The 21,625-nt window shown below is 33.5% G+C and overlaps 1 protein-coding gene across 1 annotated transcript; it reads left to right on the top strand.

Moving 5' to 3' along the window:
• Positions 1-219: 219 nt before the first annotated feature.
• LOC126728648 (putative calcium-transporting ATPase 13, plasma membrane-type) lies at positions 220-7,557 on the top strand. The gene is made up of 3 exons (XM_050434443.1): positions 220-336; positions 1,126-1,470; positions 5,224-7,557. The coding sequence occupies exons 1-3, from the start codon at positions 220-222 to the stop codon at positions 7,555-7,557; spliced, it is 2,796 nt and encodes a 931-aa protein (XP_050290400.1).
• The last annotated feature ends 14,068 nt before the right edge of the window (positions 7,558-21,625 follow it).

The raw sequence follows: 21,625 nt of genomic DNA, 5'->3' as shown, positions 1-21,625 counted from the left end.
CCGTGACAGGCATGGGCCCTCCAAATAGTGTGAAAAATAGTGAGTGATGGAAACTGAGTGATGAAGGCAAACAGATGTGAAAAATTGAGTGATGAGTAATGAGTGATGGAAATTGAGTGACCAAATTTTGTTGGCCAAACAGGCTCTAAGCTCATATTTTGGGTCTTATTTTAGGTCCGTGGTGGCCAAGACTTAGAGTCTCAATAAACGGTCTTGTCAATGGCCAGCATAGCTCCAGGAGCAGATAAAGCTGACAAGGGTTCTCTTGCTCTAGACATAGTTTCCTCATCAAGGACTTCTAATATCAGCCAGGATGACTCGGGAGAAGCAATAAGTGTGCGTTTGGGAAGCATGTTTTGCGCTTTCCAGACATATGTTTGCATTTTTGTGACTTTTTTTTTTTTTTCAAAGTCGGAACTTTTGACTTTTCTCTTGTGAACAGTGTACCTGTATTCTGTTCACAGGACCCACAAACATCACTTCTCAGTAACTTTTTCATTAAAAATGGGTCCCATGATATTATTCACAAATTTAAAAATTATTTTACTACAATGTTTTTCAGTTGTATCCAAACGGACCTAAGTATAAGTTCTCTGTTTTCTCCCCCATGGATCTTTATATAGTAAAAAGTATACCTTTAATTTCTTTGAGCTTGGCTTATTTGTTGAGCTCTCACAAGCCAAAGCCATGAAAAAAGAAGAAAGAAAAACCGCTGCTTTCTTGTGCCCTACTTGTAGATGAATGAGCTTTAGTTATCTCTTCAAGAGACAAGAGGTGATGAAGTATGCCTTCGAGTCATGAACTAAGTTAATTAACTTAGTTCATGACTCGAAGGCATACTTCATCCCCTCTTGTATAAAGATTTTAACCCTGTGTTTTGATGGAGGGACATGAAAAAAGGAGAGGAGAATAGAGGATAAGGTGACCGGATACTTTCTTAATGCTTGTGTCTGCCTTCAAGTCAACTGAGTTCAAAAATTGACGTAGGTTTGAATGGAGGAAGATATGGATAGATATCACCTTTATCCTTATTCTCCTCTCCTCTCTCTCATTTTTCTTCTCTTCCAAACATAACATTAAAGCAAAGCAAAAATACTAATGTATAATCTAATTGATATTTTGCAGGCTGAGAAAATCTCCAACAATTGTGTTGGTGATGCAAAACTGCAACAAGCAAACGTTGCTGGGATGGAGGGGTACTTGGATTCAATGCAGAAGGTTGGAGGCGTCCAAGAAATTGCAGAGGCTCTAGAAACAGATTTAGAGAAGCGAATATTCCCTGGTCTTGAGCAAGATCTATGCTCTCAACGCATTGCTAACACACTCTCCCTAACACAAGCTCCTGCCCGAAACCATTGGCAATGGATTGTTTCAATGCTACGGGATCGAAAACTCATACTGAAAGGAGATGAATCTGAGAAAGGTTCTGTTGCTCTAGACAATGTCAGGACCAGTGACACAAGAGAAGCAGTAAGTTTCTTTCTTTTTTTTTTTTTTTTCCTCATGTGGATCTATAGTAGTGGATAGTGAAACTTTGGTTAATTTGTTTGAGCTTATAAGTCATATACTTGATCTGAATTACATGCTTACTTTATCTGTTTGAAAATTTAAAGGCCTTAAAGGTGGAGTTCGTGTTTCTTTTAGGTCAATGTTGGTAATGGTAGAGACCTTGAGCATGCTTGCTTTGTATGTTTGAAAATTTTAAGAGCCTTAAATATATAGTTCGTTTCTCTTTTGGGTCAATGCTGGTAATGGTATAGACCTTGAGTCTCAGCGATTGATCTTGTCAATATGGGCAGCATATATGCAAGACACCGTTGGTACGAAATTGTTTTGAAACTGAAGGAGCAAATTCACATACTTTTGGTGTGTTTGAATATCGCTTATTTTGTTGAAACTAAAAACTTATTACTGAAAGTACGGTAGATAAAAGTAAAAATTAGTTGAAATAGTACAGTAGGGTCCATAAATAGTACTAAAAAGTGTAGTGGGACCCATAAATAGTATAAAAAAAATGCATGAACGGTACCGTGGGACCCACCATTTTGCTGAGCAAATTTTTTTTATCCCAACGCAGTCCAAACGCACGCTATAAGAGCAAATAAAGCTGTGAAAGTATATGTTTTCTATTTTCTAGAGCATTTTATTTATTTTAAATAGATTCATTTTATAATTTTGATAAAAATCATTACAATTCTAAAGATAAATAGTGATATTTTATATATAATTAAATTGAAAAAAATAAAATTTTAATCGTAAAATAAATTTTCTCTTTGTCTCTCTATAGTCTATTGAGACGATTGATAGTAAAACTTTGGTTTGTTTAAGTTAGCTTGGATTCACTTTTTTTTTTGAGATAGTTACAATATATTATTAACATCGCAACTTGAACCATTTCCCCTCCTAGACTCCAAGCACTTTAATGATGGAGAGGTACCAATTATGTTACAAGACTCTTGACATGGTTTATACTTGATTTGATGAAGCTATTTTATTAAAAAAATTGAAGCAATCTTTTGCCCTCCTTGTAGTTTCCAAAAGAGGCTTTCAAGTAGCGGAATATCGGATGAAAGTAGGCGACAAAAAAACAATAAAGGGAAAAAGTTAACAGATAACTTAAGAATATTGGTTTAAAAAATATTTTTGAAAATTTTTTAAGGAAAAAGAAAAATCAATTAATTTTTGTAACATGTTTTTATATTTTCCATAAAAATAGTATCAAAACTTTTTAAAAATAATCAATTAATAAATACTCCGAATATACCTGTTAAACTAACCCATATATCCTATATTTGACATGAAAAACTCACAAACTTGTATTTACCCTATACGTAAAGGGCCTTGAAGACGCACTCATGAACTTGTATTTACCCACTACTTAAAGGGCCTTGAAGACGCTGGTCGTATCTTAGCTTCTTGGGGCATACTTTGGCTCAATCACATGATGGTCATAGGCTAGCTTTGAATCTTGGGGCATATTTCGACTCATAGCCTTGCTTTAAACTCGCCCAAGATCTAAGAGCAGCCATTAAATGAATTCGAGAATCCATTATGTGCTTTTTTTTCCTTTTCTTTCTGTTTTTTAATAGGTGTTTTGGTACATGCATGTTTTCACTATATTAGAATGCGAATTGAAATGTTAAAAAGTACTACTTTTTCCTGTACAAAAGTTGCAACATTAAAGTGAAAATGATTTTTCCGAGAAAAACTTTAGGTTGTGTTCAAAATAATCGGTCAGACCTAACTCAAAATGTGTGTCCATAGTAGATTCAGTCTACACTATGTCAAAAGTCATCATAGTCAAAGAGTTGTATATTTTGGCATCAAACCATTTGGTTGTCCATATATAAAGGAGGACAATGATTATTTTTTAATAAATTGTTTTTTGAATGGGTGGTGCACAAAGCAACACATACAATGAAATACTTCTCTTGATCACCATCCATTTCTAAAGAAAAATCATGGGTAGAAAAACTAATATTATTATTATTAGAATAAAGTTTAGTTACAAAACTGGTTGTAGTCTAACCATTGGATTGCATGTTCTTTAAGCTCTTAATAAATATGTCAAATTTTGTGACAATCGGATATTATTTATTATATGATTTATAAGATTATATTTTATGCATAATTTTAAATTACAAAAACTTGCAATTTAAACAATTTATTGATGACATAGCTATTGAATTTTAATTTTCAAGAAATTTTGCAAGCATGAAGGATATAAGAAGAAAATGTAATCTAATGGTGAATTTGTCAAAATTCACATCCAATAAAAAGATATTGAGTAAAGTTGTAGTCTTAGACTACAACCAATTTTGTAGCTAAAGTTTGTCCTTATATTATTATTATTATTATTTATGTTAATAGTTTCCACTTTAAACATCTCAAAATTTTCTAGTCACCTTTCCTTGCAAAAACAAGAAATGGAAACTATATTCATTTATAATTAATCGCAAGATCTCGATTATAGTTACACATTGAAAATAAATTTTATATGCAACTTGTAACTTGTAAGAGGCATGTTTAGTATGGGGTAATAGATTCTATAATGAATGATTATTCATGTGAAATAGTTATTCGGTTATCTGGTTGTATAATCATTATAGTGAATAGTTATATCTTATAAATATTTATTCTTTAAATTAAGGAGTAGCTATTCCTCTCCAAAATGATTGGAAATGTTGTATAAAAAATAACTATAAATGTAAAAGTAATTATTTAATACATGTAATAATTTTTAAATTAATATATTTTAAAAAGTACAAACAATTCATATGCATAATCTTTTACAAATTTTCTATATGTAGCAATTAGTTTTACAACTAAACTTATGAATAGTAAAAGTTCATTAGATTATATTTTATTCTTAATTATAAATATTACTATTGCTATCATGATCTCTATTTAATATGAATGTGCATTTAGTTTTTGGGCGTTCTATCAATTTGATCTTTCTATTAACATGGGAGCATCCCATGCAATTAGTCCATGACCAACAAAATACTTAAAGAATAGTGAGTACTCCTTAGTATTTTTGCATGGGTTTTATTTTGGAGAAACTATTGTTTCACATCTAATTATAGTGTCCACATTCTTCCGCATCATATCTATATTCTTTCATACCATTTGTGAAATGTAGATATTTGGTGTGAAAGTGTGGGATATTATGTATATTTTACGTCACAAAGTATGTGTATTTTTATTATATTTTTATCAAAGTCTTCGCCTAGAAATAGGGATATATAATGGACCAATAATCCCAAATAAATAAATAAATAAAAGATTATGTTGCTACTTCAGTATTTTATTTCCATAAAAAGCTGCCTTAACATGGCAATGCGGAAAAGTGCAGTGGTAGACTGATAGTTCTCAATTTGAACTGTCAAGTTTAGCATCTTCAAATCAAGTTTTAGGTTATGATTATTTATTCTTCTGGCTATATAAGATGCAGATTTTAACCTGATAATTAAAAGAATTGTTCACATATATAGCATAAGGATTAATTAGCATATTTGATCATTTGAGTTATTGAATGTTTTCTTGAAGAGAAATAATGAAAAGAAACCATGTTTTGTAAATTTTTGCATCATTTTGTTTCCAAATGAGTCACACATGGCACACACCACCCATTTGATTGAGTTAAGTCGCAGACTATTTCGTATTTTAAACAATTATGTTATTTGCAAAATTCTAATATATCATCTTATTGTTATTTCTCAGGATTTGGAAATCTCATCTGCATCACCTCAAGTCTCCATTAGTGTAAATTTGGATGGTGAGAATGACAAATGTATCTGGGAGGTAAAACTCCAACATGCAGATATTGCCAATATGGTAAAGGAAAAGAACTTGGATTTAATGCAAAAGTTTGGAGGCATTCCAAGAATTGCAGAAGCTCTAGGTACTGATTTAGAGAAGGGAATCCTTGATTTTAAGAAAGATCCATGTACTCGACACATGGATATAGCTAACTCATCACCCTCCCTAGCACAGGCTCCTGCACAAGGCTGCTTCAATTCACTCTTGAAAACATGCAATGATTGGAGTATTTTTCTTCTTTTCGTGTATGCAATGCTGCTTCTTGGCTTTGGGATTGTTATGAAAAGCCCAACTGATTGGCATAAAGGTGTCATAACAATTCTTTTCATCATGGTGCTTGTGGCTATTCATTCCTTACGGGAACTTTGGCTTGAACGTTCGCGGCAGATGTCAAGAACGCAGAAAACTTTGGAAATGCACCAAGTGGAAGTGGAAGTCGAGGTCATCAGAGAGGGAAGCTCGCAGAAAGTATCCATCTCAGATGTTTTGTTGGGTGACATAGTATGCCTCGAGAGGGGATCTCTAGTCCCTGCTGATGGTTTGCTCGTATCTGGTGAATACATAAAACTGGATGATGATCTTGACTCCATCATTAACAACGAAAACCCATTTCTGTTCTATGGTCCAAAGGTGATTGATGGAAAAGGTCGCATGCTAGTTACATCAGTGGGCATAAACACGACATTGGGTGACTTGTTAAACAAGGTTACCTATGGCGCCCTCAACAAGACCCCATTACCAGTGCAACTTGATAAGCTGAACACTGGCATACAAATTACAGGGCTTTTACTCTCCATCCTCAACCTTGTAGTGTTGTTCTTCCATTTTATGCTTCAAAAGAAAATATTTCATTTTAACCTCCCAGACCTCAAGGGGAAAGTAATTGCAAGTAAAGAGATCATGGATACAAGTAAGAAAATTTTCTTGACACCAAATGGGAAGTTCAACATGTTATCAACTTCAATTCTTACGTTTCTGTTTGGAGTAACAGAAGGGATACCTTTTGTAGTCACTCTTGCCATTGGTTATTGGAATAAGAAGATGCTATTTGGCAAGGTCACGGTTCAAGAACCCTTGGCTTGTCTCACCATGAATTCAGTCACGACTGTCTGTATTGACAAAAGTGGTTGGCGATCACTAAACCCGGTGGAAGTTGACATGGACTCGACAAGAGGAGAAATAGAAGCTTGGATAAATGCTGGAGTCAATATCATACTGGTTTCAGAAGATAGTGTCTCAATATTGGAAGACATAGCTTCTGATTATGGACTGCTTCCCAATGCAGATAAATTGAAGCTTGAGGCTAAAGAGTTTCGAAACTACACCAACGAAAAGCGGATGGATGAAGTGGATAAAATCATCTTAATGGGAAGTTTAATCCCTTCTGACAAGCTCCTATTAGTGCAATGTTTGAAGAAAAAAGGTCACACAGTAGCAATGGTTGGAGTTAAACCAAATGTGATTCCAGCACTAAAGGAAGCTGATGTAAGGATCACCATACAGACTTGTAGCAGTGAAATGGTTAGAGAAAGTTGTAACATCATCATCATGGATGGAAATCTCAGTATCTTGGTCAGTCTTGTCAGATGCGGAAGATGTATTCATGACAATATTTGCAAGTATATGCAACTTGAGCTCACCATGAATATAGCAGGGTTGTTGATAACCTTTATCACGACAACGATTTACGGATATTCTCCGATTACAACCATCCAATTAGTCTGGGCAAACTTTGTTGTGACTCTTCTTGGTGGCCTTGGATTATTGACAGAGCCACCATCAAAGAAACTGATGGAAAAGCCACCATTGAGACAAACTGAACCACTTATCAACATGACCGTGTGGACTAACGTTGTCATCCAAGCTCTGTATCAATCTGCCGTCTCAGTGACATGGCAATTCAAAGGGCAAACCATGATTGGTATTAACAAGGAGGTTAGTAATACCATTATCTTCAATATTTTTGTCCTCTGCCAAGTCTGTAACATTATTAATGCAAGACAAGTGAAGAAGATGACTGTGGTTGAGAACTTTCCTCGTAACCCGTTGTTTTGGTTGGCAGTGGGTGTTATTCTGCTGCTGCAGGTGGTTTTTATTGAAATTACACGTATTCTGGCAGTGTTAGCATATGCAAGGTTGAATTTGTTTCAGTGGTTTGTTTGTCTTTCAGTTGGGATGGTTTCATGGGTTATTAATTGTCTATTGATTGGGTTACAAAGTGCATGCACTTCTTGATAAGCAGAACAACGTGTCGTGCATCACATGAATGACAAAGGGACATGTCGTGTACGTACATATTGACATCTTTCATTATCGATCTGTTGAAGCTAGCTACGAGTTGTGCTGTACATTAGAAGAAGCTATTATAAGTTTGTAACTTATATTACGTGTGATTGGCTTTGGCTGTTATTATTGGTGTTAGTTCGAGAGTCAAGATTCTGTCGAAACTATAGATAATGTAAAGATTATATGTTGTTACTGTATATGACCAATATTCTGAGTTCATTCTCTCGGGTTTCACTTATCTCACTTGAGTTTTTCATTTAATCTTTTTTCCTTTGATTTGTTGATGAGTTTATCGGTTTATCAATTGATTTGAGGTTTTCTTGCTGCACTGTATTGTCACAAGAAAAAGGAGGATGGTAGGCGGCATGTGGCAATGTCTCTCTATCAATCATCAAGTTTAGTTTAAGCTTCCCCCCTTTTTTTGGGTTTTTTTTTTTTTTTTTTTTTTTTTTGTTTGTTAATGGTTGGTGTTAATTAAATTAGAATGTAAGGTTTAATTTTTTTTGAAAGCTTAGGTGTCATGCCCCAAACCCAAAAGGGTCCAAACCATGAGAAATACAATCCAATGGTACCTATAAATTTTTCCTTTTTTGACACTTCAATTTAAATAATTCATACCAAGTACTAACATCAAGGATTTTCATAATAATTTCAGTAAAGATACTTCTGAAGTAAGTCAGAACTCTATATTTTAATTACAAGGACTATTGGTTACAAAAGAATAGATATCTGAATAAATATAATTACATATCATTAGTTTGTCCTATTAGTGGGAATAAAAATCATCACCACTATTATATACAAGAAAATAAGTCAAGTCTACTTTAGGATGTACATCATCTAAAAATCATCATCACTAAAGTCTAGCCTCCATCAATAGTTAGTCTAATTGCTGCTAGCCACAAAAACATGTCTAATTTATTTATTTTTATAAAAGAATGGGATGAGACAGAGCCCAGTAAGTAGCATAATTAATGAGGTGGAAGAAATGCAAGTTTCATGACGATAAACAGTTTACAAAGCATGTTTTAATTTGAGAAATTTCTAACTAAATACTGCAAGATCATTTTCAATAATAATATGACAAAAATTATTAAATAATGATAAACAAAGTTTCTCAAAATAAATACCATGAAACTATATACTATAATCAGTGAGCACTAATAATATAATTTCCAAAGTCATAAAATTTAACATAAGGTAAATTATTATAAGAATTTATCTCTTAAGGATGAGTAGCTCTCTCTCTAACAAGGTAAGTGTGTTGTAAAAACCTTTCAAGGGTTTTCTTTTGAATAGCCTCCTTACAATTTTGTGATTAATGAAGCTATATATAGTACAGGTGAAAGATATAAGAATCACACTTAAAATTATCTAGGCAGAGAATTTCGTGGGTCACTCTCGGGTTAGCTAAGTCACAAAGTGACTTGCGAAATACAGTCTAACACTTGACTCTTCAATTTTTAGCATGTGCTTCTCATATAACCTTTCACGGGTCATCCACTCGCGATCAAGGCACGAACTTCACTGTCTTGAGCAATCTTCACCAACTTAATATTAAACCTATTATAATTAAATCCCACAAAATACAAGGAAATAAATCAATTTAATTATAACATCTTTTGTCATAGAATAAGGCCAACATAAATGTTACGCGAAAAATTATAACTTAACAATCTCACATTTTGGCTATTTCATGACAAAACACCCTATAACAGAGTCTAGACTTAAATGTGAGTTTAAGAAAAATGACAAAACTCACTCACACCTAAATCTAAAACCGGTGATGAACTTGAAATCAAATACCTATATCCTAAAACACTTGCACAAATCACATTAGACCCTTAAGGTAAAGCAAGTAATAAAGGACAGGTATTAAGTAACAAGTAAAAATGCGATTAAGTAAACATGATGTGAAACAAATGAGCAACTTGATCAAACACATGACAGTCATATGGAAATGATTACAATGATTACTTAGCAAAGCACATTAAAAGGACAAAACACATGGAGTATAACATGAATGAGAAACTAAACTCAATCAAAAGACAAAACACATTAAAAACAAAATGTTATAAAGCATAAGATGTGTAAACATGATATTGAGTTGGGTATGGCAAGAGTAGCAAACACATATGGTGTCTAAGTGCAATGTATGACCAAAGTATGAAAAATGCACAAATGGGACAAGGTTAAAATATGTTTATTTTTAAATTTATCTATGTGTATGAAGCTTACCCTATTAATTGTATTTTGCTCCAAAGAATTTTTTTTTTTTTTCAATATATAAAGTAACTTAATCTTTTTTTTTAATATATATAAAAAAAAGATATATGAAAGTTTTTTTTATTCATGATAAGTATATGAAAAAGTGGTATTACTCTGATTAACATTTATAATTAAATGATAACAAAAGTTCTCTTCAAAAAAAAAAAAAAAATGATAACAAAAGTTGCGAAATAAAATTTAATGTCGCCAGTTTTTTTTTTTCCTCCCAAAATTAACTTCGCTGACATCGGATATATCAGGGCCGGCGTATGAATCAGAATCACTGCCAGCCCATCTACCACTCATGAGCTCTTATGATTATTTAATTAGTCAGTTTTTATCATCTCATCTCTGGCAAAGACAAAAGAGTCCACTTGATCATTAAGATGTGATTGGTCTTGGTCAGGACTTGCAAGATGTTGAAATTTCTGAGGTCGATCGGTGCATGACATTGATTTCATACCAATGTTCCAACCTAGGAATATTCCCCCAACACCACATCAAATCACGTTACAATGCCAAAAAAAATGGCAAGTACCACGAATACACCTTTTAAATTTTTTTTTTTTTTTTTTTTTTTTAGAAGAATACCATGAATTTACTTGAATTATGTTACGGATCTAGTTGTCTGTCCCATCATAAATAGTCATGTTAACTCACTAAATTCATGTAGTGCATTAAAAAGGGGCAATGCATGATTAAAAAAAAAAAAATAATGCTAAAAATATAAACTATTTTTTATAATATAGTAACCAATTTCTTACTGATTTTTATCTAACTCTATCATTAATGTTAATTTTTTATTTACTAATAACCATTCATTACACGCTTCTCAAAAAATATAAGCATTTATTACATTACAACTTTGTAAATTTTTTTGTAAAAAAAATTTGTATATGTAACATTCCTCTTCAAAAAGACTAAAAATATCGACTAACTTCTTAGTAGGTCCCATTATTAATAAGAACAACTACCTTTGTTTTATTCTTAAGACTATTCTTATCTCAATTAGGTGAAACATTATTCTCAAAAAAAAAAGGTGAAACATTTTCGTGTAGAAGAAGGATTTCTTTCCTGCTCCATTTTCACGGCAATGGTTCCATTTGCCGACAGCCCTGCAGCCAAGTGAACAGTGTATGTATGAACTAATTAAAACCGTGTTGGTCAACATTGGCTTGCTTATTCCACCCCCACCCCCCTTATTTATTTTTAACGGGTGAAAATGCTTTTTTATTCTCGTATATGAGATGAAATTCGTAAATGTTTGATGAAATAATAATACCATATATTTTTTTGTGGAGCTCCTCAAGTGACAACAAGGTGAAGGGTCCACGTTTCCGCCGTTATATATAAGTCCATATCATGATTCTTTTTCTGCGTGCACGTGCATCCTCAATGTCAATCAAGAGACTAAGTGTGCGTTTGTAACACGTTTAACATTAATTTCTGCGTTTTGCTGAAAAATAGTGGGTTCCATGATACTGTTCATGGGACTTATAAGTACGGAATTCAGTAATATTTTTATTAAAACTGGGTCTCACGGCACAATTTATACATTTAAAAATTATTTTGTTACTGTGTTTTCAGTTTTCACTAATAAATGATATTCAAACAAACTCTAAGATTATCATTAATTGCATGTCAAATGGCGATATATTTTTTTTCTCGACTGAAAGTGAGTGAAAATGATATAGAAATGAAAATCTAAAGATTGATAACATGCCAGGATAAGTTTCCTTTTGACCTAACATTCTTAATTTCTTTCTCATTCTTTCGACGAAGCTGCTTAAAAACTTTTATTTCTTATTATAATCTTAATGAGAATAGTTTGGGAGATATCTACATTGTCACCTACCCATAAAGCTCTTTTTCTTCACCATCAATACAATGATTCAGGGATGAAACGAGTATTCAAATTTAGGGGACCAAAGTTCTTTGTTCAAGAATTTTAAAAAGTTAAAATATTAATACTAGAGGTTGACAACAATGTATTATTAGCATTAATTTTTTAATTTTTTGTATTTTTTAAAATCAATAACAGATAATTATAATTAAGAGTTCTGTAAGTCAATTGACATGTCTTGATATTTTCAAGGTCTGAGTGAGGTTAAACCAATTCTTTATTCTATCCACATTATAATTTTTTTTTAAATTTATTTATTCTTTTCACAAAATTTTATACCTAATAACTTCATAATGCTATTTATAAAAGATTCTAAAAAAATATATATAGTTAAAAGTTCAAATCCATTTCTAGTATTACATTAATAAAATAACTAAAATAATGGTTAATCAATTTCATGCACTAATATTCAACGAAAAAAAGGATGATACAATTATTGGTGTCTTGGTTAAGGATTTATTTATTTTATAATTACTTGGTTAAGGTTGGGGTAGTATAAAGATGTGAGATCTTTTCCTTTAAAAAATTGACATTTTGAAAAAAAAGAAAAAAGAGATCTCTTAAACAATCACATGATAATGAACGTTAACTTTGAGTCTTCAACTATGTAAATAATAAAACTTTTCCCATCACTACATTAATTTAGCTAAAGCACAAAATTTATTACCAATAGACTAATCACACATATGCTTTGGTGGCAGTATAGGTAAGGCACAAAACAGTAGATTGTTGTTGTTTTACACGTTTATTACATTTATGCATGTATGCCAAGTGTGTCCCAAAGTTGTCTTTGTGACTTTGGGGACACTAATTGATGTATGGATGGATAGACGTTAATTGGTGTATAGATAGAGTGATTAGCAGCATAAGAATTGTCTCTGTGACTATGGGGTAGCGTCATTTGAGAGAGACAAAGAGCTCTCAAATAAGAGGTAGAAATTGGGTAAAAATTATTGAGTTTTTATGATTTGTTTTGCTAGAATTTATAATTGAATTGTTATAAAAAAAATTTACTTAGACTGTGTCCAAATATTTTTTTATTATATGAATATGTGAGTTGTTTTGTAGATTTTTTTTTTTTGGTCCGGATTTGAAAATTGTCCAAATGTTTAGTTAAATGTTTTTCTTGATATTCTTGGGACAACCAAACAAGGGATGATTTGATAATTTTTTTCATTTTTGGTTTCATGGGTCAACTTGTAAATTGATAGGGAGAGAGGAGCCAAGTATATTAATTTTAGAGCCAAAAGTAAATTTTTTATGATAATATACATTCTAGAAAAAAAAATTTCAAAGGTTGGGGCCCTGTGGGGGGACCATGGTCCCCCTCATCGCCAAGATAGTTCCCTCCCTGCAGTTATTTTTTCAAAGGTTACCCTATTGATTTATTTGTTTTTTTTCCTTATTGCTGAAAGTGTCTTTTCCAGCAAGGTTTGGCATACTGTAGAGTGCCTTATTTAGACAAGCAAAATAATGTTAACCAGCAAAAGCTCTAGAAACGAGGTCCTTGAGTCTCAGAAAACAGTCTCTCCAGGAGGAGATGAATCTGAGAAAGGTTCTCTTTTTCTCGACAGGCCTGCAGCCTCATCAACCATTTCCTCTTACAGTAATATCAGCCCAGATGACACAGGAGTAGTAAGTTTTCTATATATGTTTTTGCCTTGGAACTTGGATCGATATATATTGGATCGATAGTGAAACTTTGGTTTGTTTGTTCTTAAGCATTTGAATAAATCTAGTCACATGCCCAATATCACAACATATTGAAGTGGTTGACAATAAGAGTTAAGGCACTTTTTTTTTTCTAACACTTGAAGTTGATTGTTTCAACAAGTTACGAGGTAAGAAAATGGATGTGTCGATATTGTTTTTGTTGAAAAATTCTAACTTTGAAGGACTTGAAAAATAAAGCTCATATTTTGGGTCTTATTTTAGGTCAGTGGTGGCCATGGTGGAGACCTAGAGTCTCAACAAACGGTATTGTCAAAGGCCAGCATAGCTCCAGGAGCAGATAAAGCTGACGAGTTTTCTTGTTGTAGACACTGTCAGACAGGATGACTCAGGAAAAGCAGTAAGTATAAGTTCTCTATTTTCTCCCCCATGGATCTATATATGGTAAAAAGTATACCTTTAATTTCTTTGAGCTTGGCTTATTTGTTGAGCTCTCACAAGCCAAAGCAATGTAAAAAGAAGAAAGAAAAAAAGCTGCTTTCTTGTGCCCTACTTGTAGATGAATGAGCTTTAGTTTTCTCTTCAAGAGACAATAGGTGATGAAGTATGCCTTCGAGTCATGAACGACGAGTTATGAACGAAGTTATTAACTTCGTTCATGACTCGAAGGCATACTTCATCGCCTCTTGTATAAAGATTTTAACCCTGTGTTTTGATGGAGGGACATGAAAAAAGGAGAGGAGAATAGAGGATAAGGTGACCGGAATATACTTTCTTAATGCTTGTGTCTGCCTTCAAGTTAACTGAGTTCAAAAATTAACGTAGGTTTGAATGGAGGAAGATATGGATAGATATCACCTTTACCCTTATTCTCCTCTCCTCTCTCTCTCTTTTCTTCTCTTCCAAACAAAACATTAAAGAATAGCAAAAATACTAATGTATAATCTAATTAATTGATATTTTTCAGGCTGAGAAAATCTAAAACAATTGTATTGGTGAGGCAAAACTGCAACAAGCAAACGTTGCTGGGGTGGTAGAGGAGGACTTGGATTCAATGCAGAAGGTTGGCGGCATCCAAGAAATTACAGAGGCTCTAGATACAGATTTAGAGAAGGGAATATTCCCTGGTCTTGAGTTTGATCTATGCTCTCAACGCATAGCTAACACACTCTCCCCAACACAATCTCCTGCCCATGTTTCAATGCTACGGGATCGAAAACTCATACTGAAAGGAGATGAATCTGAGAAAGGATCTGTTGCTCTAGACAATGTCAGCCCCAGTGACACAAGAGAATCAGTAAGTTTATTTTTTCCTCCTTTGGTCCACTATGGTTAATTTGTTTGAGCTTATAAGTCATATACTTGATCTGAATTACATGCTTACTTTGACTGTTTGAAAATTTAAAGGCCTTAAAGGTAGAATTCGTGTTTCTTTTAGTCAATGTTGGTAATGGTGGAGACCTTGTTCAGCATGCTTACTTTGTATGTTTGAAAAATTTAAGGGCCTTAAAGATAGAGTTCGTTTCTCTTTTGGGTCAGTGCTGGTAATGATAGAGAACTTGAGTCTCAGCTATTGATATTGTCAATGGGCAGTATATCTGAAAGACACCGTTGGTACGAAATCGTTTTGAAACTGAAGGAGCAAATTCACATACTATAATAGCAGATAAAGCCGTGAAAGTATACGTTTTCTATTTTCTAAAGCATTTTTTTTATAAATAGATTCATCTTATTATTTTGATAAAAAATCATTACAATTCATCGTGATATTATATGTTATCAAATTGAAAAGCAAAAAATAAAATAAAATAAAATAAAATTGATTTCTTTATTTCTCTATAGTCTATAGAGATGATTGATTCTAAAACTTTGGTTTGTTTAAGCTAGCTTGGGTTTATACTTTATATTTGATTTGATGGAGCTATATACAAGTTACGGACTCACGAGTCACGGCCAAGATTTTTTTTTTTTCAACCGACCTAAAGAGCACTGAGGGGAAAAAAAAAAAATCACAGCTATCTGTTGCATTCCTTGTAGATTCCGAGAGAGGCTTTCAAGTAGTGGAATATAGGCTGAAAGTGGGCAAAAAAATAAAAATAAAAGTAAAAGAGAAAAGTTAACAGACACGTTCAGGGGTATTAATTTAGAATATATTTTTAAAAAAATTTTATAAAAAAAAAATCAACTAAATTTTAAGAAAACTTTTTTATATTTTTCACAAAAATAGTATAAACTTTTTTCTAAAATAATTAATTTCTCTAAGAACACCCATTAATCAGACCCATAAATACTTTTTTTTGTTGGATTAAGATAACTTGACTCCGGTTAATTAATTCAATTATCTAAATTGATTAATTAGGTTAAATTGCATATAAATCGTGGAAGCACCAACAAATCACCAATTAAATTAAATGCAGCAAAAATTAAATTAACATGATGATTTGTTGACAAATGGGAAAAACCTTTCATAAGGCAAAAACCCTATCGATGATTTTAAGATTACTACTTCTAAGAATTCATTAGTCAACAATCAAGCAGTTATAAGTATAAATAATCTTACCACTACCCTGGCCTATCCCAGAATACTAACTTACAGTTGAACCATTGCTCCAATATCCAATTAGACTTGATCTTGTAGTAGTCTTCTTTCCCTTGATGCACAAATCTCCATTCTGTGACTAACGTTTTTGCACGGATCCCAGTATGTGACTAACTCCATCAACTTAAATGGATGTTGTTGGTTACAAAGTTCTTCATTTCATCAATAATGAAGATCAAGAATCACTTGGTTACAAAATCTTATAGCGTACAAACAAGTAACTTCTCACAAAGAAAATAAAACTCTTGGTCTCCTTATCTGTGTGAGATGACTTTTAAAATAAGCCTTATATATATATATATCTAGGGTTGCAAGAAAAGAAACCCAAAACACATACATCAACATGGGCCGAAATTCAAATATGGAAATCCTGAATTTGTAAAGCTTGATAGATCGAGCTGGTGTTGAGCTTGCCCAGTAAATCTCGATAGATGCCATTTGTCCAGCTATTTGTCGAGTTTCAGTAAAATTGCTTTTCTTCACTTGTTTTTTGGATCAATTTTTATGTCTTTAAAACAACCACTTATTGTGTATCAAACCCAATTTAGATCTACCAAAATTACAAATAATGTGTATTTTGACAAAGGGCCTTGAAGATGCTTGTCATATCTTAATTAGGGCAAACTTTGACTTAATCAAATGATGGTCATTGGCTTGCTTTGAAAATCTTGGGGCATATTTCAACTCATAGCCTTGCTTTAAACTCGTCCAAGTTCTTGAGTCTTTTGGCTCAATATTGTAAAAATTAGAGTTTATTGGATTTATGTATACTATGCAAAGTTTTTTAGCTAAATGAGGAGAGATGCAAATTTCGGTATTGGTGTGGCCAAAATACAAGTAAAAGAAGAGAGGGAAACTAACAAATCTGACATAATTTTGGTATTTCGGTATAGATGTTGTCGAAATTCAAGAAAAATGTGGAAAGAGAAACTGACATCAATTTCATTAATTGGATTGCCGAAATTCAATTGTCCTTTTGCTCCTATTAAATTCCTTTTTTCATTAGTTTTCCGTTTGGTTAGTTTCTTCATAATTTATTTGTTGAACCCTTGCGCACAACATGTTTAATCTATATGGAAACTAAATTGACTTATTCTAAAACTGATAGACATTTCAAGTTTTCAAAAACACAAAAAAAAAAAAAAAAAAACACACACACACACACATTTTATTTATTTATTTATATACTTTCTAAAAATTGATAGTTGTGATAACAAGAATGGTAAATTCAAATTATAGTTCATCCACGATGATGTCAAAATTAATTAATGTTAACTAAATAAAAAATAACAATTGAAACTGAAATTTTTTTTTTTTTAAAGGTTAATGATTTACATTCATCATAATTCGGAATTTCTACATTTTTCAATTACAAAAATACCCAGGGTGTGATGAGATTTAGGTATTTATGGGTGAAATAATTTTTTTTTGCATAATTCACATCACACCCTAGTTATTTTTGTGATTGAAAAATGTAGAAATTCCAAATTATAATGAATGTAAACTATTAGCCTTTAGGAAAAAAAAAATAGAAGGGTCTCTAAGTATGCGCGTGATAAGTATTAATAATCCCAACCATACAAAATTTGAGGATAGCACTGTAAAAATACCTAGAGATGTGATAAAAAATTTATTTCACCCACAAACGCATAATATTCATCATTGTATTTTATGATTACAAAATGTAGTAATCTCTTAAAAAAAAATAGAAAGCCTTTGAGAAGCGCGTGATAATTACGGAATACTAGCCTTTGAGCACGCGCTCATGCGCATTCTCAGAGCCTTTTCTATTTTTTTTTTTTTGGTAAATATTAATAATTTACATTAATTATAATTTAGAATTACTACATTTTTCAATTACAAAAATACCTAGGGGTGTGATAAAAATATTATTTCAACCACAAATGTATAACACTCATCATACCCCTAAGTATTTTTTGTGATTAGAAAATGTAGAAATCCCAAATTATAATGGATGTAAATTAATACATATTAAAAAATATGTATTTTTTTAAAAAAATTTTACTCTTGAAATAAAATATTATTTTCCAAAAATTTAAACTATATTACCAATTTTAATCTATTTATAACGAGCCATATGAATTTTCAAAAGAAAAAAAAAAGTCATGGAAAAATTATGTATACAACTCAAGACACACTACGCAAGTATGACTTGTATTGCCAATTTCGATTACTAAAAAAATTCTTATGATATACTATTAAAATAATATAAATAAGTAACCAAATTTATCTTAAATTGAAAAATATTAACAATATCATCTTCTTTTTTAATTCAAGTAATATGTTTGTAAAATATTCATATTTTTTTCAATAATTTTTTAATTGGACAAAGTTTAGTTACAAAATTGGTTGTAGCCTTAATCAATAAAATAAATATTACTACATATTTTAATAATCTAATTGTTGAATCATATGTCCTTTATTCTTTTAATACACGTCAAATTTTGTGTCAATTGAATATTATTTGCTATATAATCTATGTAAGGACTGAAATTGGATTGGACTCAAAACAGGATTGGGCTCAAACCTAAGCGGCCCAAACAATAAATTTGTAGAGCGTGGATGAAAGAACTAGATTCATTCCAGAAGAAAAACGATTGAATTTGGTAGTTTAAGACTGTTAGACTCAAGTAAGATTAGAAAATCTGTCCTTGGAATAACTCAAGGAGTTTGTATTATATTATCTTGTTGAACAATAATGTTATACCAGAGTGCACAGTCCTATTCTTAGATAATCCTTTATTTTTTCTCCTTCTTTCTTTTAGTACATCTTTCCATGTTATATACTCCAGTCTTGGTGTCATCCCTACCACACACGTGTAGGTTAGATTCGGGGAACTCCTTCCTGTCTCATTCAACACTTCCCAGAACCATCAACTGGTAGCTGTAAGGCTGTTTGATCACTGTTCAGGCGTCACTTCTACATTAATGCGGCCAGAGAGTTGGTTAGGAGTCATTTAATGCGGAGGTAGCAGCTTTTTAAAGATATTTGTTGCCCTTCTCCTTTCTTATCCCTTGTCCGACGTCTAACTTTTAGTGATGATGTAACTTCGAAGTAAGTCCATGATGATATGACACTCATACTGACCTCGGACACTTGTTGCCGAGATGACTTTTATCCTCGGACGCTAGTTAGACTTATCTCATATTATTTCTACTCCTCTCTTCACTCCGTTCTTTTTATAATCTTATCTGAACCTCCTCGGATGGCCTAACGTCCTCGGATCGGGCTATAGGCCCAGTTGGCACTGCCTTAACAGTACCTCCTGATTAACTGGCTCCCATAATAGCCCCTCAAAATCTTGCTTTTCAACTCCTCGGGAGGAAATGATGATTTTGACGTTCTTGGCCCATTTTGTTTATGGCCCTATTCCGTATTCCTGACCTCCTATATGTCTTTTTACCTACTCAAGGCACACTCCTGACGCTTCGGCGTCCAGAGCGTGCCAGCGTTAAATTTTGGTGACGTCTTTGTCCCCCACGTTCAACGGTAAGATGTAAATCTAACGGTGGAAGGTTTTTCTTGTTTTACGAGCAGGAACTTTCCCGCTTGTAATTTCTGTGCTACTATAAATAGTTTTTCAAATCAATTCTTTTTCTTACTTTTAGTAATCACACAATCCTAGAGCTCATACACTGAACCTCTCTCTCTCTTTCATTTTCCTGTGCATCTACAAATACTAGAATTTTTCCGAGGACCCTTTTTCAAACCTGTAAGTCTTCTTAAAACCTTTTTAGCTTTCATTTTAAACTTGTTAATTTTTCTTCGAAACCTCTTAGGAAAATGGGTATGTTCCAGTGTTTGGTTGAGTCTGAGGAGGGCATGAGAAGTTTCAAGGCTAAGTATAGGATCCCACCAACAGTAGGCATGAGGTACACTGCCCAGGGGGAATGGGTTGGTGCTAGGAAAATTAGAGTAGTGGTCATTCCCATGATTGCCTTCATAGAGGGAGGGATGAGCATTCCCATGGGTACCGTCACTAGAAACTACCTTAGGTTTTTTAGGTTATCTTCCACACAGTATGCCCCAAATATGTTTAGGGTCTTAGGGAGTACAGAAACTTTAAACGAGAGAATGAACCTAAACCTGAACCACCACGATGTGAATTGGGTATACAATCTGCACAATTTGAAGGGGCAGGGATATTACCTCAAGTTGAGGTATCCCGAAGTAAGGCCAATCCAGTGCCTCCCCACTTCAAACAAAAATTTAAAGGAGGATTTCCTTATCTTTTCTGGGGAATGGCACGACAGCCTATCCTGTCCTATGGAGGAGGGAGAACCAAGTGGGGTATAGCCGTAGATTCATGAATTTTGGTTTACATTTCTTTTTCGTGTTTCAATATTCTTGTTTCTAATGAAACGCCATTCTAATTCAACGATTTTGTAGACAAGCGTGCAACCAAACCCAAGCTCAGCTTAGTCAACAGAGCAAGCTTGGACAGGATATTGCAAGCCGAGGTGTACGTGAACGAGGCTGACAGTCAACTCTGAGCAGCCCATTTAATCCTTGGATACACACCCCTCTCGTTCGCCTTCCAAGCCCCTAAGTACGTGATCAAAGCTCGTGACCCTTGGCTCTACCGTATCAGTGTTGCCTACTAAGGGTTCATCGGTATAGAGGATGTTCCACTTCCTAAAGATACTTCCCGCACCCAACCACTTTTTGTTGCCACTCCTTCAGTAGGAGCATCCTCATCCTAGCTCGTTCTCAAGGAAGAGGAAGAAAGAAGAGAAGAAGAAGAAGAAGAAGAAGAAGAAGAAGAAGAAGAAGAAGAAAGAAAGAAAGAAACCCAGAGGAAGTTGTAGATTTGTCAGATTCCTTAGACGAGTTTGAGATTTTCAACCAGACTCTATCCCTCGAGGACGTATTTAACGAGATGGGTGTCCAGAGGAAACCTTAGAGGAGTTTAATAGAGCTAATAGAAAATCAACCTGGGAAAGGTGCACCAGGGAAATCTACACAGTCTCAGATTCTCCCTCCTCTTCTCAAATCTCCTCCTCCTGCTCCTCAACCAATCAGATCTGAACCTGCTGATCCTAAAAGGGAAAGGGAGCAGAAAAGGAAAGAAGTGATTGAGACTGGGAGGTCTCGTTCGACTTGTGAAGAAGAGGCCCAATGAGCTGCGAAGCAGCAAAAGGTTAGCCATACATCACAGCATGGCCTGGAGAGATCTGACACTCAGCCTCTAAAGCCACGAGCCTGGCTCCTAGCACCCATGCACAGCAGGGAGCCCCTGAGGGATGATGCATCACTCAGGGACTTCAATAGGGGCATTGGGTGCCACGTTGCCTTGGCTATGGAGGAGGCCTTGCTGCTCCCAAAAGATATGTCCGACCTACGGAGCATGAGGAAGAATGAGGTCTTCCTCAACTATAAATGATATTTAGACATGGTAAAATGTTAACACCACCCCTTTTTTTTTTACTTATAATTACTATTTATAGACATATACTTTTTGTTGGCTGTGGTATTAATCCTTTTCTTTTAGGCTGTCCAAGCCACTTTCAGGCTTGAGGAAATTACCAATAATTGCTACTAACAGTTGGAAGAT

The sequence above is a fragment of the Quercus robur genome, chromosome 5 (assembly GCF_932294415.1).
Source record: "Quercus robur chromosome 5, dhQueRobu3.1, whole genome shotgun sequence".
In the NCBI taxonomy this organism is placed as follows: domain Eukaryota; kingdom Viridiplantae; phylum Streptophyta; class Magnoliopsida; order Fagales; family Fagaceae; genus Quercus; species Quercus robur.
Note: the sequence above shows the minus strand (reverse complement) of the source record. Positions and strands in the feature narration are given on the sequence as shown.

Bases quoted from the DNA above. Each gene is read 5' to 3' on its own strand.
- LOC126728648 (XM_050434443.1), top strand. From the start codon at position 220: ATGGCCAGCATAGCTCCAGGAGCAGATAAAGCTGACAAGGGTTCTCTT. The intron at 337-1,125 runs GTGCGTTTGGGA...GATATTTTGCAG, and splicing joins ACTCGGGAGAAGCAATAAGT to GCTGAGAAAATCTCCAACAA. The intron at 1,471-5,223 runs GTAAGTTTCTTT...GTTATTTCTCAG, and splicing joins CCAGTGACACAAGAGAAGCA to GATTTGGAAATCTCATCTGC.